Source organism: Eleginops maclovinus, chromosome 11 (assembly GCF_036324505.1).
Source record: "Eleginops maclovinus isolate JMC-PN-2008 ecotype Puerto Natales chromosome 11, JC_Emac_rtc_rv5, whole genome shotgun sequence".
NCBI classification, from domain to species: Eukaryota; Metazoa; Chordata; class Actinopteri; order Perciformes; family Eleginopidae; genus Eleginops; species Eleginops maclovinus.
This window is the reverse complement of record NC_086359.1, coordinates 17,559,100-17,585,832: the sequence shown is the minus strand read 5'-3', so window position 1 is coordinate 17,585,832 and position 26,733 is coordinate 17,559,100. Positions and strand designations below refer to the sequence as shown.

Here is a 26,733-nt window from a genome sequence, read left to right as displayed (position 1 = left end):
AAATTCTGTTGATTGAATAACTTTATTCTGACTGTTTAATTTTATTCCCCCAGGCTCTGAAAAAGCTGTGGCACTCTTACCAGACGTTTGCCCACTTACCCAAATGCCCTCTCCCTTCTGAGCTGCTCACCTTCACAGAGCTGGTTCTTGACGACCAAGGTCAGCTGGTGCAGATGAACCGGCTGCCTGGAGGAAACGAGGTCAGTTCTTTATTAGTTTCATACATGAATACAGACATTGGAATTTGAACACGCCAGGTGCGTTTTGACATGACATATTTTTTTGATAATGCACTCCTCTTTTATAATGTGCAATTTCCTGTTCACTCTGTAGGTGTCTCTGTGTTTCTTTGGCTGTGTTTGAAATGCTTAATTCCTCATTGAAAAAAGTGCACTAGGACATAAAGCCTATGTCTAGTTATTCTATTTGTGCCAAGAAAGAAATGTTTTATTCAATTAAATATCATTTACATAGATTATTTGTATACTTATGATGCATTATGTATAGATACCTAGCATTTGTTTTCTTAAAAGTTTTGGTATGTATAGATAACTACTATTTATTGTGTTATATTTACAGTACATTAAGTATAAATATGTATATTTATGGTACACTATGTACAGATACCTAGCATTTATTGGGTTATATTGATGGTACATTACATATAGATATCTAGTATATATTGTGTTTTATTTGTGGTACATTGGGTTTAGATAAATATTATTCATTATTTATAGACTTCCAGTATTTCCTGTTTTAACGTGCCTCTGTCCTGTCCTGTACAGATTGGAATGGTGGCGTGGCGCATGACCCTGCGCACGCCAGAATATCCAGCGGGGCGCGAGATCATCGTCATAAGCAACGACATCACGCACAAGATCGGCTCGTTCGGGCCCCAGGAGGACGTGTTGTTCCTGAGGGCCTCTGAGATGGCGCGAGAGAGCGGCATCCCCCGGATCTACATCGCAGCCAACAGTGGCGCCCGCATCGGGCTGGCAGAGGAGATCAGACACATGTTCCACGTGGCCTGGCAGGATCCAGCTGACCCTTATAAGGTCAGCCTGCAACGAGTCTGTCTCACAGAGTTATCTTTGTGTGCTTCTCTTACATGATACACCAAAATACACTCAATTCTACACAATTATCATCAAAATAATTAGTTCTTAGTTCATTTTTTTCAGTAATTAATAATTCAGTCAATCAATCAAGTTGTAGCTTTTATTGTATTTCTTTGTTCTTTGTTTGTTTTCTATTTTACTTATTTTAAATGTACTGTAGTATGAGTTCCTCTCTTTATCATGGTATTGGGTTATATAATTTGCAGTTGTCACTTTTTTTTTCTTTTGTTTTTGAACATAAAGTAACTAAGCACCTACAGTATTTCTCATGCAGGGTGTCAAGTCCCTCTACCTATTTCCTTTCTTTTTATATACGTTACGTAGGAGTGCGTGTCTTAATTAAAGTACCTGATTGTCTAATCCTTTTGGCCAGCTTTTTTTTGTTCTTTCTTTTCCTCATAAATATACCTTTTTTGTTTCTTTTTTTTGCGATTGAAACATGACCAATTATCTCTTTCCCCTGCAGGGTTACAAGTACCTCTACCTAACACCTCAGGATTACAAGAAAGTATCAGCCCTGAACTCTGTGCATTGCGAGCATGTGGAAGATGAGGGAGAATCCAGGTACATCTTTTAGTATGACACATTAACACTTTGAGGAAATAAATCTGCAGGATGTTGTAGTATCTGTCAAGGATGCAGGACTCCATGCTTTCAAAGCCAATGAGATTACAACAAAGATGACAGTGGAGGGGAAAGCTATGGGAGGGTCACGTCTGGCGTTGGCTGAAAATATGTGTTGCCATGCAGGTACAAGATCACTGACATCATTGGAAAAGATGAAGGGCTCGGTGTGGAGAATCTGAAAGGGTCTGGAATGATTGCCGGAGAATCCTCCCTGGCTTACGATGAGATCATCACCATGAACCTGGTAAGAGTGGAGTGGATGCACTTGTGTACAACAAACCCATGCATACACATTGCTTCCTCCTTAGCTTTGAGCTCTCCCCTTATGTGATGTGGAGGAACAAAGACCAGCCCTGTACAAAGAGCTGATTAGCTTGCAAGCCTTAACCTGATTGTGTTGACCTACAGGTCACATGCAGAGCCATCGGGATCGGGGCCTATCTGGTCAGGCTCGGACAGAGAACCATTCAAGTGGACAACTCTCACATTATCCTGACTGGAGCTGGAGCCCTCAACAAGGTAAAATCATCCTCTATATAAAAGCACATTTTATTACAACCCAAATTGTTGATAAAATGAAATCATATGCACTGAAACACTGAAAAAGCACATAATATGTTTTCTATAAATTCCCTCAATCTGCATTTTAATGAAGAATCCATTAGAAACACTCATTCATTGGGTATTTTAGTTTTCACCTAATATATAATTGCAATTATCCTGGTCTTAATAATTGCGATTCACAATATTTTACTGATAATCATCAAAATGGGGTTAACATTTTTGAAATGGCACTAATTATCATTGAAAAACTGCGTGGTTAATGGGGAAGTCACTACCAAAAATGATTGGCAATTTAGTTTTTCACCTAATATAGAAAAAATAATGGCACCAACATTTAACAACTTAACATTTATTGAGTAAAGGTGTTTTTGTACCATCCAGATAGTGCTCATTTTGTCAAAGTGCACATCTTTCTATTGCGAAAAATATACAATCATAATATCCCCCTGCACATAACCTGGTGTGAGCTTGTGTTCCACGATGATAAATCCAGTTTTCTTTTCTTTTTCAAATCACCAAAATCAACTTATTGTCGATTTTCTTATTGCAAATGAGCTATAAAATAACTAAATCACCCCGTCCCTTCTCTGCTGCATCATTGTTCTTTTTCCACGATAAATTAACAGAAACTGCAGATTTTGAAATATGAAATGACACAGGGTAGATGAATGCTTACATTTCAAAGAAAGGAAATTAGAATAGTGTGTGCTATGATTTCGCTACTGTTCCAACCGGGCGATCAGGCCTCCTCCTGCCTCGCTCTGTTCTACCAGGATCCCCTCTCCGATCCCACCCACGGGTCTGCCTGCCACTCACGGCAGAATAATTGAAAGTGAACCATGAAGTTGTATTTGCATAGAAATAGAGTGACATGCCGGAGGCTGCAGTGCAGGACAACCATATCATTTGTTTTTAATCAAAAATAAAAAGTTTTGCTGAGGCAGATTGTTTTCTTGCGAGCAGTTGATTGCCCGTGTGTGTATGCATGCATGTGTGTGTGTTCCGCTTCACTACTTCCTTTTGTCTTGCTTTCCATTCTCTGTCCTTGTCAGTGCATTAAGATAACTCCATTTCAAATTAGATGACAGATCGCAACATGACGAATCATGCAAATGGTCCCATGATGGCACACCTATTTGCTGGGAGCTCAATTGTTTATTTTCTGGACGGCCCCTGTGTTTAGCTCTATTTGGGGGAGTCGAATCATGGTAATCTTTACTGACGAGTGTCAAGGTGATGTATTGTAATATATCATTTGTGTACAGTCAATGGTGTTTACTTGAAAACAGCACTAATTCCACGAGCTTTACTGGCATAAATAGGGCGGGTTTTTTTCTGCCTGTTTATAATGTGGCTTCCTGGCCATTAACTGAAACTTAATGGAGAGCAGGAGGCTGCCACCCAGAGATCATCATTCCATTAGCTGCTGGAAATTTCTCATATTTTCATGAGGAGTGGATAGTAACTACTAGCATAAATACCCCAGTGAGCTGTTACATCCAGTTCTTCCCTTCATTTTCTTCCTCCCTCTGTTCCTCCTCCTCTTCTCTCTGCTGCGGAATCTTAATGAAGCCCGGGCGATGGCCGGAGGCACCGGGGTTTTGTGTATGTCAAGGTGACTGCAATGTTTCTCGGGGCCGCGGGCTCTCCTGACAGCTTTAGGAGGGCGCCCTAGATTTGTAGCCGGATACATAACCATTAATGGTAATAAAGAAAGTAAATGATGGCTGAAAAGGTGAGAGCGGAGGGTAGGGATTGAGCTCCTCTCTGATTTTTATGGAACCATGTCAGGGCCCTGCCACCTGTTCTAGGCTGCTTATGAAAATAGGGTGGGCTGGGGGGGATTTTATGGCTTCCGGTTGGCATAGGGGCATTTCTGAAGGTAAAAGTGGTTTGGACGCTTCCAGCTCACTCTTACACAACAGCCTCTTTCAGAACTGGTGGATGAAGATATAGATATATTCACAATAAAGGGAAAAGCCTTCCTTAAAAAACTAAAAACCCACCTTAGCACTTACATTTTCCGGGCCTATTTCTACTTAAAATAGCGTGGTTTATTCAAAGCTAATACAGTTGCAGAATTATTGATATTTGCACTTTGTATCTTCATCATTGATTGCACATATTTTGCTTTAGATAAATCATTAGCTAACTGAGTCATAATGTAAATTGCAAAAAGAGGTTTAACATTGTTGTATTAATTCCATTTTTTTTTTTTGTACGCGAAAGTGCATGTGATCCCCCAGGAAGAGTGTTGTGTGCGCCCTCCCACCCATGATCACTCTGGTTGAGAGATTTCTATCTGCTGATCACAGACTATATAGACTCGGCATGTAATGCAGGCCCCCTTGCTGTTACCTGGCATGCCTGTGTGTGATCTCATTGATCCAAATCCCCCCCACCACACACCAGTAGCCTAGAGACAACACCTCCTGCTGGTGGCCAAGGTTGCGCGACATGAACAGCGTTTTCTTTCTGCACACAAGGCAAAAGATATGTATAAGAATATATTTGTGAGACGCTGTTCCTCAAAAATGTTGACGAAATTCTCCTCCTGACGTCCTGGCGTTGTTGAATAAGAAAGGGATTGAAAACAGCCACCTCTGGGCACCTGTAGCTTAACCTTAAATTGGTACAGGGAATTACTCAAAAAACCCTCACTTTACTTCTCCACTCTCCGTCCTAGACAGGCAAACAGTCTTGGGAGAGCTGTTTCTTCGGGTATGATAGGGCAGAACCTTTCTTTGCTCTTGACTTCAACCAGACCTGTGTCATAAAACAATCTTTTCTTTTAGGCAGTTTGACCCTGCCAGGGACAGGATTTGCAGCGTCTTTTAATGTAGATTATGCTCTTAGGAGTGGTTAAGTGTCCGGCTTAGGGAAATGGAACCTCAGAGTTGGTTTGGGCAGAGGTTGTGTCACAACGGTGTCCCAGCAAATGTCTTTGTCAATTCTCCGGCCGTAACTTCCAATAAATCTACAGTGTCGCACATAAGTTCAACAGAAAAGTTTTATTTATCCTAATGTCAAATCCACACCTTATTTTTTTCCCACTACAGGTGCTGGGCAGAGAAGTGTACACCTCGAACAATCAACTTGGTGGCATCCAAATCATGCACAACAACGGTGTTACCCACAGTGCCGTGTGTGATGACTTTGAGGGAGTGTACACACTGCTGGAATGGCTTTCCTACATGCCCATGGTAATGTTTAGCTGTAGTCTTCAATAAGATGCTGCATCTTCTATCAGTGTGACGAATAAACGTGTCAAAATGTTTAGAGTTGGGTGTTCTTTGCTGCTCTAAAATGAAATCATTTACTTTTTTTCCAGACTAATTCAAGTCCAGTGCCAATCCTCGATGCCAAGGATCCCATAGATCGGCTGGTGGAGTTTGTCCCTACAAAGGCTCCCTATGACCCTCGCTGGATGCTAGCAGGACGTCCCAGCCAGAGTAAGTGTCTTTTTAATGGAAACATTTATTTTCTGTTGCTAGATTGGAACAGAGAAGTGTAGGTTTAAAATGTCTGATTATTGGTTGGACAAAAATAAACATGTTTAGAAAATAAATTGGGCTGTATTAAACTCTGACCAGGAAATGTTGATGTTGGTTAATAACAGATTTATTGAGATAAAAACAATCGCAAGTTACAGCTAGGCTGAGCAGCTTATCAGAATCCTATTAAAATTCTTATATAGACTAGAGCACTTAATGCAATATTTGTTAAATGCGAAAATGCCAGTCTGAATTACCTATTGTGCTACTGCTGAGATACCCTGGCCTGAACTCATATTCTATGGGCTTAAATAGGCCCTATTATTCTCGTTCACAGGTTCAAATTTGTATTGTGTGCTTCTCCTGTGACATTTTTACGTGCTTACCGTAATTTCCGGACTATAAGCCGCTACTTTTTTCCCACGCTTTGAACCTCGCGGCTTATACAATGACGCGGCTAATTTATGGATTTTCACAAGCTTCATGCCGCCAAAATGGGATTTTGAAAAAAATAGACAAAAAACTGAGCGCCGTCACATAATGTGACGTAAATCGAGCGTGCTCAAACTTCCCATCATTCTAATTACCGTAGTCATTTTGTCACCCTCATCATGGCAAAGCCACGGAGAAATGCATATGATGCAGCTTTCAAGTTGAAGGCGATCGATCTGGCAGTTGGAAAAGGAAATACCGGTAGGCACCTGCGGCTTATAGACATGTGCGGCTTATTTATGTACAAAATACATATATTTTTTAAAATCAGTGGGTGCGGCTTATATTCAGGTGCGCTTTATGGTCCGGAAATTACGGTATATGTTATATAGAGATGTCCTGCCCCTTAGCCTACCACGTACAATGTGTTGGAGCGCTAGCCAATAGAAGTTGGAGTGTTACGTAGTGATGTCACTATGTTATGGAAGTATACAAAGGAGTCCAGTGGAGGCTCCTCTAGATCTTCTAATTAAAAAGAGAATAACGATACAAAAAAAGATTCCCTCCGATTTTGGGATCCATATCACAATTGCATTATCAGACAAAAACAGTTGTTATGAGTTATCATTTTTGCTCAGCCTTGGTTGCAGCCATTCTCTCAGTGGACTCGTCAAACACTGAGTTCTATTTCCTTTCACAGCATTATGTTTGTGTGGTCATTTATATACTTCAACATTTGTTCATTTCCTCCACTAATCATTTCTATTCGAGGTGCTTTATCAGCAGTTGTAAAGAGCCACACTCCTATTTGTTTTTGTTATTTATAGAGTAAAAAGCTTCATCATTTGATCCTTATACTCCCAGGGTTAAAGGTGAATATAATTCATCACTAGAGAGCCTGTTAAGAAACTAATAGAGAAACAATGAGGTATAAGATGATGCAGCTAGATCAAGATAGCAATGAAATGGATTCAGCGTGTTTTACTCTGCAGGTCAGGACTTAGCAGGTTCCACATCAGTGTAATTACGACTTGGGACAGGAAAGAGATTGGGGGGGGAGGGGGCGAGGGGAACCAGTCAACGTCTCTGGTAGTGATGAGTGGCGAGGCTTAATTGAATGGTAACCTCACAGACTGGGCATGTTTCTCAGAGTGCGCGGGCAGAAAAACAGCTGAATAAGCCCTCCTTCTGCAGTCATCCATCATGGTTTGCTGCCAAGATTACACATTCCGAGATCGAAAAAAACACACAACTCGGGACTGCAGGAGGAATAAAGCCTCAGTTCTTTTTGAAAAACACCATAGAAGGAGAGGGAATATGTCCAGGAAATTGATTCAGTTGCATTTCCAATTTGCAATAAGTAACTCCCCTTTCTTTCCTGTTGCGCTCACACGACTCTCATTCCTTTTTCACAGCTCCAAAGGGTTCCTGGCAGAGTGGCTTCTTTGACCAGGGCTCCTTCATGGAGATCATGCAGCCATGGGCTCAGAGCGTGGTGGTAGGCAGAGCCAGGTGAGTGTCCCGGCAAAACACCCAACCACAACAACACACTGGCAATAATCACTGTAAACGTAGTCAGGGTAATTGGTACATGTCTGACTGTCTTTCCTCTCTACAGGCTGGGTGGGATACCTACTGGGGTGGTCGCCGTAGAAACCAGGTCTGTCGAGCTGTCAATCCCAGCCGATCCAGCCAATTTGGACTCGGATGCGAAGGTAAGGGGTCGCTCAAGAAGTAGCCTGGTTATATAGCTTAGAAATAATATCTGTCATACATACCTCCATTTTTTCACATATTGTGTTTGATTTGACCCTTTTGACATATATGATCATGTCTGTATGATCCTGCTGCTTTACTGCCATTTGGAAATATATTCCTTGTTGTTAAAGTAAAAAATGTTTGACACAATTCAAGTTCAATACAATTTACAGGCGGTAGTTTCAAATTAAGAATATTCTTTTTATTGATTATGTTAAATGAACTAATGTTGTTTATAGATTGAACTTTTTCATTGATTAATGTTTTATTTGTATGGATGGATTGTCTGTCTGACTGTCTTATTGAGTGAATGTAAATTGCCTGTCATGTTGAGTATACTTAATCTCACCTTCCCCTACCCCCAAACAGTTGTGATGTTTATTCAGACTCCCTTATGCTGCTGCTGATTTTCTGATTTGTATATTTAGATCATCCAGCAGGCCGGACAGGTGTGGTTCCCAGATTCTGCTTTCAAGACGGCGCAGGCCATTAAGGACCTGAACAGAGAGGGGCTCCCTCTGATGGTGTTTGCCAACTGGAGGGGCTTTTCTGGAGGAATGAAAGGTACTTCTGCTTCCGTGGTTATCAATCAATGCAGGGTCAAACCCATTCTCATGTGAAACTCTCACCTCCTTAGATATGTACGACCAGGTGTTGAAGTTCGGGGCCTACATCGTGGACGGGCTGCGGGAGTACAAGCAGCCGGTACTGGTTTACATCCCCCCACAGGCTGAGCTGAGGGGGGGATCCTGGGTGGTTATAGATCCCACCATCAACCCTCGTCACATGGAGATGTACGCTGACAAGGACAGCCGGTGAGTTGGAATCAAAAGGAGCGCAAAAAGACATCTTATCAAACCCGTCTTAGCTCACTTAAATCACTCTTGTCTCCAGAGGTGGAGTTTTGGAGCCTGAAGGAACGGTGGAGATCAAATTCCGGAAAAAGGACCTGGTGAAGACGATGAGACGAGTGGATCCGATCTACATGAGCTTGGCGGAAAGACTGGGTGAGTCCTCCTGCTTTCTCGCATTCCGATTATAGCTCTTTACTGGCGTCCCCCCTCTGCCTTGTCCTCATGGTTGGGAGCAATCCATCAGGCCGGAGCATGTGTGCGTTCTCAGTCGTCCTTTATTTGGTGTTGATAGTATCATCTTCACCGCACTCCCCCGGGAGACGTGTCAATCACAGCCTGCTCAGATCAATCACCAGCTCTCTGTCTCTCCCACACAGCGTATTGATTTTCCTCCAGGCTCAGAGAAACGGTGCTCCAATTCCGTGTGGGCCCTGCGCTTAGGGCCGACAGGAGGAATGGAGGGGCTACCGGGGTGTGGTTTCAGAGTTTACAGATTGGAATTGACAGAAATCAGTCTTTGGTGACAACAGCCAGGGGTTTTGGGGGGGTAGCTCTGTAACAAAAGGAGTTAATTCACCGCTGCATGCTCATGAAGAAAGCTCATTTGATGGTAATGGGACTAAGGATGTGACCGTATGGATTTATTTTCTTATCGCAGTGAGAAATCCCCAGTGGTTTGGCAGTTTACGGTTAAAAGGTTAAGAACAAGTGTACAACGGGATATTTGTGTGATTTAAACAGATGTCTTTGCAGATGATGCTTCGCTATATATGATTAAAAAGAAGTATAACTATGCAACACTGGTCACGGGACAAGCAACTTTCTCCAAAAGCCCTTGAAGATAGTATAACCTAGAAGTTGCTCCTGATTAACAATGTTCCTAAACACCAAGTCAGAGTTGTTTCGATGCAATTTTTTGCCAAAAAAACCAAACAAAAGACAAACCTAACATTGTTATTTTATGATTTTTTTATTTTTTTACTGGCTAGTTTGCTAGAAATAAAGACAGCTATCCAAGACCTTCAAACTGATTTATTCATTCATTTAATTATCAGGGACAGTGCACATTAACAGTATTTGTATAACTTTAATTGTATTGAGAAAAATGGGAAATACACTAATGGTAAACAATTTTGACGAATAAGCCTCCAATTGTTGATCTTTGGTGGCAACCACTTGTTTAAAACATAGGAGCACACCAAAATAAAAACAAAATGTCATAGTTGTGTATATATATATATAAACGATGGAGGCCCAATGGATCTGTGTTGGGAAACAGCATAATGTTTTAGAAAGTCTAATTCAAAGTGGAAAAGTTAAATTAAACACAGCTACGGACTCATCCTTAAGTGATCTGTTATAAACATGACCACACCTACTCCACAGGTATTTGTAATACCAGGAATTGGGGGAAACCAATAACACTTCAGATTTTAATAATGGAAGATTTATAACACACAGTTCTAAAGTGTTTTATATTACTGTAACACTGCTTACAGCATTACCTGGGATCCCTTGTCTGTATGCACAGCTTGTAATCAAAACCTACAGGCATTTGGTGCTGAAATGATTTTTACGGTACTGTTTTCCAACAGGAACCCCAGAGCTGAACCCCTCTGACTGTAAAGAGCTGGAGACCAAGCTGAAGGAGCGAGAGGAGTTCCTCCTGCCCATCTACCACCAGGTTGCCGTGCAGTTTGCAGACCTCCACGACACCCCGGGTCGCATGCAAGAGAAGGGCGTAATAACGGTAAGCACTTCTAACATGGCTGTACCGTTTAAGTGTCAACTGCGGTATGTGAATAACCAGAAAAGCCTAGAGGGGAGTATAGGTCTAGCTGCTGCTGCACCTGCACCTGCCTGTGTGAATAATGTTCGGTCGGTGAGACTCGTCCTCATAATTATCTTGCGATGACCCCGGTCAATCACCTTAGAAACCGCAGAGCAGCCTCGGGCAGGTCGAATCTCATCCTGTGCCTCCTCACTCCCATTTTTCACACACAACATACACACACTCCGTTTGACTGCCATCCATCTGTGAAGACCCTCCTGGTCATGTGAGCGGTCTGTTCAGGACACACAGTATGGGCTCGAAAGACAAACCCTAATTAACAATGTCTCACTTGTAAATCCACAACAAAATAAAGATTCCCAAATCCTTTCATAAACCTGAGTGATCCCTTTAAAATGAGTGTTAAAGCATACTGTTTTGTAATTGTGTTTTATGAATATACACTTATACAGCCTTGGATTATGTCATCAAAAATAAAATAAACAGTCCAGTCTATTCTGCCTGTTAGTCTGATTCCTTAATGAGTTCTATGTCTTTGTGACATCCCAGGAATGAGTTGCGACAGGCAGTTACTTCCCAAAGAATAAAAGACATTGACATTTAATAAATTATAAAACAAAGGTGATAATAACTCCTCATAACAGTAGCTGCAAGGACATTACTATTTATTTATTTATTTTTGTCTCAGGATATCCTTGATTGGCAAACATCCCGTCAGTTCTTTTACTGGCGCCTGAGGCGTCTGCTGCTGGAGGACACGGTGAAGAGTAAGATCCAAGCGGCCAACAGCGAGCTGACAGACGGACAGATCCAGGCGATGCTGCGCCGCTGGTTCGTGGAGGCCGAAGGGGCCGTCAAGGTAAAACCCCACTGTGTTCTGATAAGCTATAGTCTCTCAATATCCAGGGAGTCTGGGAGGAAATATAGAATCTACAATTGTAAATATCATATAGATGTGCTTGTATGTGAAATGGACGTAGTTCTGTTTGTATATTTGTTGCTTTGACAATGATAGGGCTTATTAGCTATATCATAGTTAGCTACGGGCTAATTTGCATTTGTAGTATCGGAGTTGGAAACAGCCTAAAGATAGAGATTAGAATATACTTTTTTTTTTATCCCCTTGGCAAAATTCAGGTGTATGGTAGCTCAAACAATCCTATATATTGAATACAAATAAATAAATGGATAACAGCTGTGCTTTAGAAATAAAAATATCATCCATGAAAAAACATTTAAAAGTTTTTAGGACGACAGTACGGGTATGGAGAGGCTACAAATTGAGACGGATCATCAACAAACATATGAGACATAAACATTTAGACACATGAAGTGTTTGCATGTGTGTGAGGGGTTCATGATTGTGTTGATTTGAGCTATAGTTATGTTTTAATATTGACATGAATTTATTTAAAGCAACACTTTTCAAATTGAAATAGATTTTGCAAGGCGGAACGGAGGAACAAGAAGAATGCATAGAATACCACATTCGGTTTCCTCTTTTCTGCCATAAAAAGCTTATTTTTAGCCATAGAACTCAGAATTGAAATGCCCTAAAGCACACCAAAAAAGGCAGAAGACTGATAACGCATGAGCACATATGCGGAAGAATGATAAAGTCTTTGCTCTGCGTTTTTAAATAGCTAATTCAGAGTCAGAGGTCTTCTTAATTCTAGGAAAGTGTGTACATTCTCAAGTTAACCCCCCTGGAAATGATTAGAAGGGTGTTTCTTTTTTTAGCCTATTTCTTCTCCTAAAAGTGCACTAGATAAAGAAGAAGTAACCATTACTATTGAATCATTGCGATGAAATACAGATGTTCTGATAATCGGTAGTTAATGAAAATAAACAGCCTTCAGAGATCCATAAATGCCGCTCTTTCCTGGCCTGTTTCGGTTCTCAGAGGAGCCGCCGGAGGGCCGACAGGAGCCGACCCTGCGCCTGACATCTCCTAAGAAGTGGCCCTCTTGTTCTCTCATATATTATCCCAATCAGGACGGCCTGTCTTAAGCCACAATTAATCACAGCCCTGGCACGTGCAGATAGGAGAGCAACACGCTGTTTCTTAATTAAAAGCAAACAGATTAAAAATGATTAATAAGGGCATTAAATGTTCTTGTGGACCTCAAGCAGGACTGTTCATAAAAAAGGCAAGAGCCCATTAAAGCCCTCAGCCCCCCAAATCTTTGCTAAGCCCTCCAGCCTGCAGGCTTTGTTTGGGATCAGAGATGGCGACACTCATGAATATTAATTTCTCTCTATCAGGTCCAGTCAACAAGACATCCGGCCTCCTTTGAGCCTGTCCATCTCTTGTATTATGGTTGATATTACAGTATCGGTCGATACATGATGTTGTATACACATATCTATTTATACAGCATCACATTTTCCTGGCACAATTTTTTAAGCTTGAGGTTGATATTAGTTCAAAGAAAAACTTTATTCATCGAGAAATACAGTAAAATAATTGAGGGAAATATTGCAATTCTTACAAGTTACCCATATAACAAAGATGTCACTCCTAATAAATTCTATATTTAATTAAGGACTGCAAAGATAAAGGAATAACTGTTCTATGCAACACTTTCAACTTTGTGCATAATCATATCTGTAGAAGAATGGACAATAAAATGGATGAACAGTTAAAATAAATGTGTTCCAGTTCACACAAGTTACAGAATCCTTGTGACTTATTTCTTTAACATCCCCTCAGATATCCCACTATGGTGGAATCTCCCCCAGATTCCCCATTATTTGAAAGGGATAAATAATTCCTACAAGCTATTTGAAGATGTCATTTGCGCCTATAGAGTTAGAACAATTTATTTGAACTCGTACTTTAAAGATGGCTGAAAATAGTGACAAATGGGAAAGCCCAACTCTAAATAAGATCATATAAATAATTCAATTGGAATTATTTGTGTCAGCTGGGCAAAATGAGTTGACTATATTAGACCCCATTGGCCAAATGTTATTTTGGATAACATGATATGTATGAAAAAATTCTAATTCAAATAAACTCAAAATGTTCGTACTTTTCACTGTTAGTTTGTCTGAAAACCCCAATCAGAATGTGTGCCAAACATAAAAGGATGATATTCATACAATATTTCAAGCGCATCTTGTGTTTGATGCTGACTGTCAAAAGAAAAACATATCAAAAAAGGAAATACTTGAATCCTCCTCAATGATTAATCTCGCCTGCCTCACACAGGCCTATCTGTGGGATAATAACGAAGAGGTGGTGTCATGGCTGGAGAGGCAGCTGGCTGAAGAGGAGGGCGCCAGGTCCGTCGTCGATGAGAACATCAAGTACATCCGCCGAGACCACATCCTTAAGCAGATACGCAGGTGAGACCCCTCAACAATTTAGAATCAAAGTGGCAAAGAAATATTTTCCTTCCCTTGATCTCCTTTTACTTTTATTTCCAGCCTCGTTCAAGCCAATCCAGAGGTTGCCATGGATTCCATCGTGCACATGACTCAGCACATCTCTCCAACGCAGAGAGCCGAGGTGGTCCGCATCCTGTCCACCATGGAGACGTCGGCCTCCTCTTGAGGGAGTGGGGCCCAGCCTTTCCTCCCTCCGCCTGGCTGATGCTCTGCTCGGGCTGCCTCCATAGCCAGACCTCGCTCCTTGGCGAGGACCCCGAGTCTGGAGGAGCCAACGCGAGGGGCCCCTGGCAGATGCCGGGACACCAGATGAACCGTTGGCCATGATTCTCGATGAGCAAGAGCTCGGACAACTAACATAAATTACGAAAATGTTGTTGAAATATCTCACACTGACGTATCGCACGTACGCTAGTAAATCTGTGTTTTTTTATTCTAGTGCAATTTTTTTTTTTAATTAGTCGCTAATAATATGTCTGGCCCAAGTCTACCAGGGGCCTCACTACGACTATACAGCTTTATGTTGTTGTCATTCTACAATGGTTTGTGACATATGCTTGTTAAGAACCTCAAGTGTTTTGATGACCAACAGACAACACATTGCTTGGGAGGGGGCATTAGTGAGAAAGAGGGGGTTTTACTTTCCTAAGCTGGGAACACGTAGTTACTGAACAAAGGCGAGATGGGGGAACACTACAACAGATCCGGACAGGAGAGCCCAGCGGGGAGCGGGCACGGGGTCCCTTTTAGACCCCGACTGTTTCACAGTTACCCTGTGGAGAGCCCGCCACGGGCCGCGCTCCTCGCAACAAAACCCACAGCTGTCCCTTCTGTTCTCACTCACACGGTTCACACACACACTGTTTCGGATGCACTTTACTATTTACTGTTACCTCACCCAGAATCAAACAGCAGTTTGAACGCATGCAAACAAATTGGTACAAGCGGTAATAGAGGCCGAGGTGATGATGGTTTTAATGAGCATTGACAACGATACTAATAGTGTTTGTTTAGAAATAGCCTGTACCCTTTGTTTTGACTACTTAAAACCAATTACTGTCAGTGGAAAGGGTTTGTTGTTGTTTTTTTTAACAAATTCATATTTTTGAATTTGCACTCATTCAATGGCTAACTCATTAAATGTCAGCTGTTTCTGTTCACTGGATTGACATGTTACACATCAAACACGGTGTCTAATTCTCACTGTATCCAAACGTACTGTTCTATTTAAAGACCATATGTTTGAAATGTTACTTAATTTTTGAGAACCATGTTTGAATATTACTTATCTGCTTGTGTTTTTTTACTTGCAGACAAGGCAACTGTATGAGAGTACATATTGAGAGGCAAACTGCATCATACTACTGAAATTCATTTCTATGGATTTCAAATGATCTGCAGAAGAAAAAGCGACGGCAATGTGAAATGGCTTTGTGGTCAGTGCTGTGCCTTTTTTTTATTTGCCTGTATTGACATGTAGTTGCTTTATAAGTAACTGGTTGCTTCCTGTAGAAACATGGAGAATAATTTACAGTGATGAGCTCTAACTGTGTCTGCAAATTTAATAAAGCTTACCCAACTCAGTTTGAAGTGAAAACTTTATTTTTTATGCATTAAATCTAAGTAACCAAACTCAAGTTTCCAAGAAATTGCAGTAATTTAATTTGTCAATTAATTTTTTATATATTGATGATCCCCGGGACAGATAATCACATCACTGGAAGCCTCATTAATTCCAGCAGTCAGAACAAAGTCTATTACTCTGGAGAGACATTTTCTGATTACTCGAAAATGATAGTCTTCCCATTCCTCAATCCACAGATGATTAAAGTGGCATTTTCTTCCTGGCTTTTAAACTTCAACAGTATTAAGGAGGATGAAGCAGATCAAACAAATATTGAGGGCTCTATCTCATCCCGTCTTTTTTTGTTTCATTCTTTTATATCATCCCCTTGGCTCTGTCAACTCTTTCACCGTCCCACCAACAAATATGTGAGACAAATTGAGTTGCATGCACCCAATACCCACCACAATTATAGGAGGCCCAATAAGAAAATGAGTCATTTGGTTGTATAATTGGAAATGTGCCTTGCTTGGTCTCTCCGGTCTCCCACAGGGTTTTGCTCATTTGTGGCGCCATGCTAGGCTGGCTAATTCTTCTTTTAATCACCGACAAACTGCGGAATAGAGTTCCTCTAAAACTCTTGACTGTTTGGTGAAAATGCAGAAAACTGCTTTTTTGTTATCCTTTCTCTTTCAAGAACGAAGATCAAAAGTGATATACATTTAGTTACATTCAAAGTCTAGAAAAAGACAAAAATAAATAAGGTTCTTGTAAGGTGTTAAGACGATATTTACAGATTTTTTTTTTCTTTTACTTCTCGATTTCCAAGCTGGCTGGTTTCAGTCCAGACTGTGACAAAATGGACCAGGCAGCAAGAAATATTAATGTTGAAAAAATGAGAAAATCAGTGTCTGCGATGAGATTGAAATGGAGGCATTAAGATAGCGCAGGGGGAGACTCAATCATGCATCTGAGGCAGCCATAATTCCACATTCACGTGTCTCAATGACTTGACAGCACTTGAGAGACAATGCCTGTGACCCAGTTGCAGGATTCCAATTAGCCGGGTGTGTGCAACAGTTGAGATGAAAAGAGAACAGGGTCTTTACAGAGCCCCAGGGCTGTCTGATTACTGCCTGAAAACAAGAGTCTTTTGCCCGTGACAAAGAGTGGAGCGACACAGAGGGAGCGCCGGGCCCCAGCTGTTCTATTTCTCTCCAGGCTAAGGACTCTGAAGAGTTCATCTCATCTCCGCCTGCCTGCCTGCCTTTTTACATTTTAACCGTACTAGATAGAGTATTGGAGACCAGCCACACTGAGACACTTCTCATATGAGTTGAGTAGCTATTGGTAGATAATTCCTAAAACAGGTGACCCCGGGGTCAAAAGTCTGCATCTGTCACCCCAGAGACTCCTCTAATGCAAAATGCCTTGTGTTTTACATGAGCATAGCTGCCTTAAATATGTTCTCTCTATCATGTAATCAGATTTGAAAGAAAATCTTGCCTATGGAATGATGGGTTGTTATCAAAGTTATCCCAGCGTTGTGCTAATAATTTTTACTTTTCAAATGAAGCAGAACTGATCAATTGTTCAGTGTATTGACCCTATTTTAAAAAAAAACCAAACATATAAGAATACAATATAAAGTTTGTAAATGTTTCATTAGGTTTTGTGAATATGCGTATTATTAACACATTAAAATCAACTTTTCATGAAACAACTATTCAGTGTAAGTTAAATCCTTTTACTGAGTATATATCCATTATAATATCATTTAAGTTGTACATTTATATGTATTAAGTGCCCCATAATGAAATATATTGTGAAGCGTGCCTACTGTAAACACATTTCCTTTGAGTGTAACATTGCTCTTATAAAGTTTGCTTTACTTTTCAGAAAGAACCTTAACAAAATGTTCAACATGGAAAATGAATTATTGAACAGCATTAACAGTGACGAGACAGTAAAGGTAAAAACGTCCTTTAAATGCAATGATCATTTTGAGATTTTTGAATTCCAGACTAGTGGGGGAAATAAAGAACAGAAGAGCAGTGCACATTTACATTACTTACATGGAACTATCTGTAGATTTCTGCTAAATTCATGTAGCAACTTAGAATTAAACTATGCAGATTTGTTTTAAACAAGTATTCTGACAGTTCATGTTCACACATATCTTAATGTAAGAGATCATACTTACATGGTGATTTTTATTACATTTACATTTCTTTATATCATTCACCTGTTTTGCCTCCTCTCAATTTGTATTTAACTTAACTAAATGAAAGCCGATACATCAGGAGTTCTGATTTCATGAATGAAGTAAGAGTTGAAATGCATGTTTTAGCATAAATCCACAAATCCAATGACTATGCATGTGCATGTTCTGTGGAGAAGCAACAAATAAAATCAGTCTATTTCCATTAAATTTAGTACCCAGAAGATGCTGCCATATAGTTTGAGCAAACAGTCGCAGTCTAGCCGGGTTAAAGTTGAAACTCCAACAGGAAGTAAAACAGTGATGTCACACGACTGGCTTTGTTTGCATACAGTGTTATAATGGTAATGATTCTGAATGAGATTTCCCTATGCATTCCAAGGCTGTGTAGAGTTTATAATGATAGGCCTAAATGATAAAGACGTATTTCAGGAAAGCAATTTTCATGTGTAGATGAAAAATTAAAATGAATGACGCGCTGTATCTACCAGGCTGCAGAGAGGCCAGTGTTGTATTCAGGCAGTGAATCTCTCCAGAGAGGCTGCCTGTCAGCCAGCTGCATGAGGAGCTTAATCTTCAATCTGCGTTTGGAACGTGCCACGGGGGTCAAAGATTACAACACCCTGCGATCATCGCCACATAATGCATACATTCTCATTCTGTCAGAGCTTGGTAAACACCGGCTGACTAACTGAACACCAGGGCAACAGTGAGGAGGGCTAATTCAGATTCAGACTAACGTGCGATAAGACAGCCGCCTTTAAGTCAAAATCTCTTCACCAACTCACTCTTGTCTTCTCTAAAACATATATTTTTAAATCATAAAGCAGCAAAACTCCTTTATCCAATGTTTGTTATCATTTTCAGGAGGAATTTCATATGAAGCATCACAATAAGTAGGTTGCTCTGTGCCTTAAAACCGCTGCTTATACCATGATATCACTGCAACATAAAACAAAATAAGGTCCCCCAGTATGAACAAAAAGCTCCTTATAGCTGTGCATTGCAGACCAGGTGAAGCTGCTCCCTGTACCATTCAGCCACACCTCCCTCCTTTCCTCCCCCAGTCCCTACATTAACATTCATGGAGCCAGTGGAGTGTGGCGAGCCGCGTTCATCGAGCCAACGACGAGATGCAGGGATGATGGGGGAGAAGGAAGGGAGGGTGGAGGATGGAGGATGGAGTGTGTGCCCCCCCCCCCCCCCCCCCCCCCGCTCTTAGAATAAGGCTGTTTGAAAAGGAGAGGGGTAGAGGTGATGAAGGTTGCCTGATATAGGATTGTGGGAAAGGTCAGCAACCAAGGTGCTACATCTTTGGCCATATATCACAATTATTACTCTAGGTCATTGGCTGGTATTGACATTAAAGGAGCAGTGACAGGTCCGCATGGCATGCTGGAGTGGGCAAGGCCAGGACAACAAAAAGTCACCGACAACTGATGGCCCACTGAATTTCAGTAAAAAGACAATTGTCAGCCATGCTGGCGGCGCAGCGCTGGGGTTTGAAACCTGAGCAGTAGAAACTGCTGCTTCTTAATAAATGCTAGCATGCTAAAATCAGATGAACATTAAACATTACGCACTGCACTGAAAAGAATGAAATGCTAACTTTTATTACATTTTATTATTTATTATGCTGATACATTTCACGTAACTGTATTAGGTTAGTTGAAAGCAATAGTATTATCTATATATTATGGCTTTAAGCTAACCTCATACAGTTGGGGGACATTTGTTGACATAATACATTTAATTGAAGTCAACGTTTCAGTTTCTTCATTCTAACACAAGCTGCATTACTTGATTTTCTACTAGCCAGCAGTAGGCGACTCCACTGGTTGTAAAACTCTGTCAGATTCTATAGAAGACTATGAATAAGTGTGTCAACATCTCACTAGGTTTAATAAAGATTTTCCTAATGAGTTTAAGGTTTCAAATTGCTGGTTTTAAGTATGTTTTTGTAAATAATTATGTTTATGCTGTAAATTATTTCTCATTTAGAGTGAAAAAGATGATAAAGCAGAATGTGATTTTGGCATAGCTTCCTTCTGATTGGTCACTTCTGCATTGTGTGGTTGGGTGCTGTCCTTATTTTTGTCTACCCTTTCACAGTGTGTTTTTCACTTCATGAAAGCTAATTGCGGTATTTTAGGGCTGAAACAAAAATACAAAAAAATCTGGTTAAGCATTATATTAAGTATCACCATTTGTGTTGCTGCTGGAAAAACGGTTCGACTCATCTGTGCAGTATTGTAAATAGAAGTGTACAAATGATAGTCCACATTCATTAAGGCTACCAGACATGTTTACCTATAATTTACTTACACACACAATAATATTTTTGTGAATCATCATTTTATGTTCCTTTGACCTCATCATACTATCTTCAAAAACAAACATTGCATGCACTTTAAGGGAGGGGCGAACTCATAATAGTTCTACATCGTTTACATGTATCATGTCAGTATTAAAACACAGATTTGCAGTTGGAAAATAATTCACTGAACAGCATGCAGTCTGTGGCACACACACACACACACACACAGCATCATTATTAGTGTGTGATCAGACTACATTGAGATTTGAAATATAATCTAATGTAAATGTTTTGTATTTATCAAAACCAAACATTTTAAAATCATTTCACCATTTTTTAAATATGTTGTATGCAGTGTTTTAGCCAACTTAACATCTGCAATATGATTACCTATTTCTATTTACAGGTAATACCTCACTATCTTTCCTTACTCATTATAAGTTGTGGTATGCACATGGGTACATGCAAACATCAGTTCAGCAGTGGCCTATTTCCAGAGGTGCGCCACATTAAAATGCATGCATTACAGGCATATCAGCGGTGCGTGGAAAGCCAACTCCCAATGGAAATGTTGGTTTACTGCTTCTCATTGGGGCTGTGCGAGGCTTTGACCAGTGTCCTCTGGCTCTGAAGGACAAAGGCAGCCAACCAGGGAAATCATTGTGCTTGACAACATTGCATATCTGACAACGTTGGTTTGAAACATTTATGTCAGACTGATGAAGATGTTAGGAGGTACTTTAGAACCTGTCCCTGCCCAAGAAGTATGATGGAGCAAGTAAAGACAAGGAAAGGGAGATTACAGTATCCAATTAAGGTGTTAAACATGTTAAGATCATAGAATATACTGTATAAAGGAAAGTGCAGGTAGTGACGTCAGCCATTGTTTTGTGGTCAATGTTTTGGAAGCCTAGAGTTTGGCATTAAGGCTGTTGCTATCTTGCTATAACAAAAACACGGACTTCCAAAACAGACATTGCTGTGTCAGCAATCTGACAATATTAAAGGGGCCCTATTATGCTCATTTTAAGGTTTCATATTTGTATTTTGTGCCTCTGTGACATATTTTAATGTTCAAAAAGGTCTTTAATTATCTCATACTGCCTGTGCTGCACCACCTCTTTACCCTCTGTCTGAGACCAGAGCCCAGTTTGCTCTGATTGGTGAGCTGGCCTGCTCTCTTGTTATCGGTCAACAGATTAGAGATGTCCTGCCCATTAGCCTATCACGTACAATGTGTTGGAGCACTAGCCAACAGAACCACACTTGTTATATAGGGGTGTCACAATATGGCAGAAGTAAACAAAGGAGTCTAATGGGGGCATTTCTGTTGTGTGTTATATACAACAGAAAAGGGAAAATTCCCCAGATAACATAATATGGCCCCTTTAAAGTAGCTGTCTCTAAACCATACCCTGTTTATTGAAGTACACTCAAAACTAGATTTTGAAACCATAAACTTACCAGAAAATGTTTAATGAGGTGATAAATAAACTGAAAGTAGGGTTATTTTCTCATTAACTTCTACACAACCGGACTTCTTCTTGCATTTGGCTTTTAGAGAGAATGCAAGTTCAAGGCGCGTCTACATTGACTTCTCTCTGAAAACCTGGAGGTCACTGCTCAGTTTAGATTCAGTAAAGCTACTGTTGCAAATTCTACATTTAGCGCAGTAAACGCTTGTGGCTTACAGCTAAAATAAACGTTTGACTCTGCAGAAGACACCTGCAACGCTTGATCAAAAACTGAATCAAAATTCGCTGTATTTATCCTGGTGGCTCACAGAAAAGGATTGTTGGAGTACAAAGCAGAGGAGGTGTGGACTTGGCAAAAACACTATAGCAGAAACCCCCCCCTCCTTCCAACCCTCCCACCTCTATCCCTGGTCGTCAACCCCATTACACACACACATGCACACATACATTTTGCAGAGCAGAGCTTTTTTTCACACTTGAACATTACACGCTTGATTGCGAACGAGAGAAGCAGCAACCTTCTGTGTGTCATGTCTTTGTCTCAGTGTCCCCGTAAACCACAATTACAAGACACAAAGTGATGTGAAGGAATTCAGTGTCAAGAATGTGAAACACTGCTTTAAACCAATTGGGGACCAATGCCTCCATATGGCATTATGTTAAGATGATAATTAAGCATCACTTTGTGTCTAAAGCAAGATCCAGACATGATGATTTTGCATTACAAACATCCCAAAGCCATGCTATTAGGTAATCGCAGGCAAAACCAGTAGCTTTTTAATGTTCACCCCTGATGTGCAATAACACTGCCTGTAAATATAAAACTTTAAACAGTACCAGCTACTTCTATCATTTTATATGATCACTTTTTTATTTACATACTACTTTTACATGTTGTACTAATCTGTTATTTGTTTTAACTTATTGTGTTTTTTATTATTATTACAAGTGCTTTAATATGAATACGTTATCTACACTATAATTCTGATTCAGATGAACTACAATTCAATGTGATATAAGCCAAATGTACTATGGATGGGATGGCAATACTACCTCGCTAACAGGGTAAATCTTAGAATAACTGAGGATGCGTTTTCAAATTTGAATGCATTGTATGGTCATCATATTCTCGAAAAAGATTGAGAGCAAGTGAAAAATCTTAACAAGTATTTCTGCCCCAGCTTTTGTGGGTGAATGACTTGTCAATATCTATAACATGCTGAAATCTTCTTAGCACTTGGCCTTGCAGATTATAACTGCTGCAGGAAAAGAAAGTAGGTGGGGAACACTCGTGATTCTGTCCTCTTCAACTTTAATCAAAAGTACACTGACGTGCTGCAGCCCCCTCCCTCTCTTTCATAATAATGGGCCGCTAAAAATTCAGGAGGCAGGCTCCACATCAATCACTCGCCAGATTTGAGTCCAATGCAATAAATATGTAAATGAGGAGAAGCCAATGTCTCGTAGCTTTGAGATCAGCGCAGGGGGGGAAAAAAAGGAAAAACTGTATTAATTGCCCATGGCCAGAGGAATCCTATTACTGTGGGCATTGATTATAAAATTGTATGTGTGAATGATTTTCATGCAGAAAGTGGACTACCAAGCCCTGGAGCAAAAAAGTGAAGAAAGAGCCAAATTAGCGAAAAGGGACACATTTTGCAAGGGACTCAAAGGAAACAGCAACCACAAAAAGGCCAAATCTACGTTCAAGTAAGATTTAGATTAGAAAATGAAACAGATTACTACGTCCAATTACAACAAGCATTATACGGGCATAATATGTTTCCATTGTTTCAATGTATTTACTTACATTCAAGACCTTTTCTAAGATTTTACATTTGACCAATCTTTGTTTTTAGGTCTTTAAGCAACCTATAGGAGCATGGGGCACAGGATATCAATCTTTTATTATTCAATTGCAAAGTCCATTAGCGTGGTGCCCTAATGGACTCTCTCCTGTATGATAGTTGACATTTTTCCACACTACATCATAAAGGGTGACGAAAAGGTCATAAACAGTCTTATGGGGAGCTTTAATGCTCACTTTCCCAAAACCAATTGAGCAAAATGACATTTAAAGCCTGACATCCCACTGCAAACAAAAGCGATTGGTAACATTTTCTATGAAGACCACATTAATAGTTTGAGGATTCATGAATTATAATGCATTTACAATGCTTCATAACTTCACTCATTACCATACATAATGATTTGTGATGCACTATATCAACAACCGAAAAACAATAAAGATATGACTTTTATAAGTGTCTTATAGAGGATCTTGTCTGGTTATAATCTAGATTGCTGATGACCTAAGGGTTTTATATTATATTATGTTATATTATATTATGCCTACACACAACAATCCACTGCACTATGGACTCATAGTATGTTATAATAGTCTATACATTACCTTTGAGTAGTACAATAAAGTACATAATAATACATCTGTAGTTATGCATGCTTCATCATACAGTTTTTCTTTTTGTGGTCAGTAAAGTCCAAGACATTTTCATACATTTAAAATAATCTATTCTGTATCATAAGTGACTATTATTTAAGATGCCAAATTGATAATAAAGAGATTACAAATAAAAGTTGTGTACTTAAGGGACTAAATACATTTTGTCAAGCTATATTTGAACTGTAGGGGGAAAGCAACGAGTAAAGGGGTACTATCAAACTATTAACAACCGTGAAAATGACATCCATTATAATCCACTTTCTCTCTCACACACACGTGTCATAAATGTTATATTATGTAAGGTTGCACTCAGTAAGCAGAGTCATTTCTCCTATAATTTTTATCATCTACGCATTTTTTGTAAATGATCCAACAACTAATCTGACTCTTCCTAAGAACAATGTTGTGTTTTGTGCGGAATAAAGAAACTATCTGAAGACAAATAACCAAGTACCTGTTAAAATGTCAGTATTAAGTAATCAAGGTGTCTATCTGGCCAGAAGAGTTCAGTCTTTGAATGATCGATCACTTCTTTGACACAAAATGTATGACATTAACATATGTACTTTTTGAGCACATTAAAATGAGTCCTGCTGTAAAACAAAGCTATACACAAATCCAACTACAGAGGACAGATCACCATTACTGCGCTCCATAACGACTGCTAGATTTAAATTGATTTGCTGGCCTCGTATTTGACATGCAAATCTCTCCCTTAATCGTGGCATTTTGCTCAGATAAACAGGGATTAGTTTGATTAACAGCATAGCATTATCTCCAAACATTTAAACACTATGGGCTTTGGAGGTAGGCTTTAATTAACAGGATATGAGACAAATTAAAACATACATTATTTATTTTTAATGCAATTTAAATAGCATAGTTATGTCCATCAACATTATTCAGCTAACATTATACCTTCAACTCCCCTTCTTTCATACTTGTCATTTTCACTTTGCAATTCACCTTGAACTTAATGATGTGGACAAATAAGTGCAGACTCAACGTGAGGTTGATAATGTGGTTACATTTCCAATGAAATATGACACATGTTTGCCTTTGCACACATTGGAAAGGAAAAACCCCCAAAAGCACAATAGATCCTCTTTAAAACCCTGACATTGGCTTTTAACTTTCTTAAAAGTGGTGATCATTTGTGAAAATGATCTTGCTGAAAAAGACTTGTGAGTAATTTGCAGGCACAGGGCTTATTTTCTGCAAAAATAGAAAAACAAATAATATAAATCCTATTGGTTTTATGTTCAGGGAACCAGTGCAAGGCTAACTTCTGGATTAGTCTCCATCAAATGCAGTTTAGGCACTGTTTGCTAAATGCTACAATGCCCAAATGCTTCAGGGAGTTTCTTACCTGGCCTTACTTGGGGCCTTGAGTTACTTTGAGCTTTTTTTGTAATTCTTCAATAGAAATATATGAGCTATATAGAAACCACAAACAAGTTAGGGAGCTTGGAAATTGAAAGATGGACTAATTTGTTGGTTATAATCTCAAGAACAACATTTATAATAAATCCTTTCTTTTTAATTTTAAATAAAGGGTCTGTTAAGGCTCATAGAGAAGTGTGCTTCGGCCTCATTGATAGGTATCAGCTTGCCTGGCCAACAGTACCCTCAACCTTCGATGCGATGAGATGTCAAACTCAAACTGAACTCATAAACGCATCACTATAGAAACATAAGGGAGGAGTAATAAATCCAAATCCATGTATTCCTGCAGTTTATGGTTTGTGACCCTCCTTGCCTCTCACCTGCCCTCCCCCACACAGCTCCACTGATCAGCCTCCTGCCTCACTGCTCGGCAGTTCGATATTCTGCGTTCGTCCTGTCCTCCTTTGTGCTGCTCTCACCTTTCCCTGACTGTAAAATATTCACCCTGTCATCGGCCTCTCCTTCAACGAATATGCTTCGAAGTGTGACTTATCATTCCCAAATAAAGTACACGCACCCTAACATGATTACATGCATTGTTAACTTCCCAATTAAACAATTTGTCACCAAAATGGCTCCTATAAAAGAATGTTTTAGTCCGCTCTTAGTATTTCAGGAACATTACCGTGAACTCATTTTGATTATTCAAGAGAAAAACACATTCATTTTAAGATGTGCCCGCCAGGTACAAATAACATTACAACTTGTGTGTGGTTTTTCGTTCTCTTCCTTTACAAAACTCAGCAGACAGCAGCCACTTCATAAAGTCGACAGCTGACTAACATTGGAAGAGTGATCCGAAAGAGAATGCTGACCCATTGCTCCTGGATTTGAAAGTTCATTGATTGCTGGATCGATCGTGTGGATTTGCCAACACTGTCAGTGACTTCACATCGGAGTGGTCCCATGATGAGGTATTTTTGTAGGCCTACCCAGAAGTTAGCATCACAAGGGCTCTATTGACCAAATGCTATATACAATTGTTTCATTGGAGTTTGGAGGATTGCAGAAAATGAGATCTGTGTGCGTTGCTACCGCTAAGCTAAAGGCTAATAACTGTTCCAGATGATAACATTTATTAGCAACCAATATTTTTATGACACATAGAAGCTTAAAACACGACTATTGGGGTATCTACTGATGTATTTATGTCGTAGAATATAACCTGATCATTTCTTAAGCTTGTGTTAACCACAGACCTTATTCCGGACCTC

At 39.9% G+C, this 26,733-nt stretch overlaps 1 protein-coding gene across 11 annotated transcripts in view; it reads left to right on the top strand.

The window, feature by feature from the left end:
- acaca (acetyl-CoA carboxylase alpha) overlaps positions 1-15,615 on the top strand; it is a 44,059-nt gene extending 28,444 nt beyond the window's left edge. For all 11 annotated transcript variants that reach the window (XM_063894982.1, XM_063894984.1, XM_063894980.1 and 8 more), the window contains 16 exons: positions 54-200; positions 786-1,055; positions 1,585-1,682; positions 1,869-1,989; positions 2,154-2,264; positions 5,369-5,512; positions 5,641-5,761; positions 7,651-7,747; positions 7,854-7,950; positions 8,422-8,557; positions 8,631-8,808; positions 8,888-9,000; positions 10,443-10,597; positions 11,328-11,498; positions 13,854-13,990; positions 14,072-15,615. In XM_063894982.1, coding sequence (XP_063751052.1) covers positions 54-200; positions 786-1,055; positions 1,585-1,682; positions 1,869-1,989; positions 2,154-2,264; positions 5,369-5,512; positions 5,641-5,761; positions 7,651-7,747; positions 7,854-7,950; positions 8,422-8,557; positions 8,631-8,808; positions 8,888-9,000; positions 10,443-10,597; positions 11,328-11,498; positions 13,854-13,990; positions 14,072-14,198 — 2,223 coding nt within the window. In that variant the 3' untranslated portion in view covers positions 14,199-15,615. The remainder of the gene's footprint in view (positions 1-53; positions 201-785; positions 1,056-1,584; positions 1,683-1,868; positions 1,990-2,153; positions 2,265-5,368; positions 5,513-5,640; positions 5,762-7,650; positions 7,748-7,853; positions 7,951-8,421; positions 8,558-8,630; positions 8,809-8,887; positions 9,001-10,442; positions 10,598-11,327; positions 11,499-13,853; positions 13,991-14,071) is intronic.
- Positions 15,616-26,733: the final 11,118 nt, after the last annotated feature.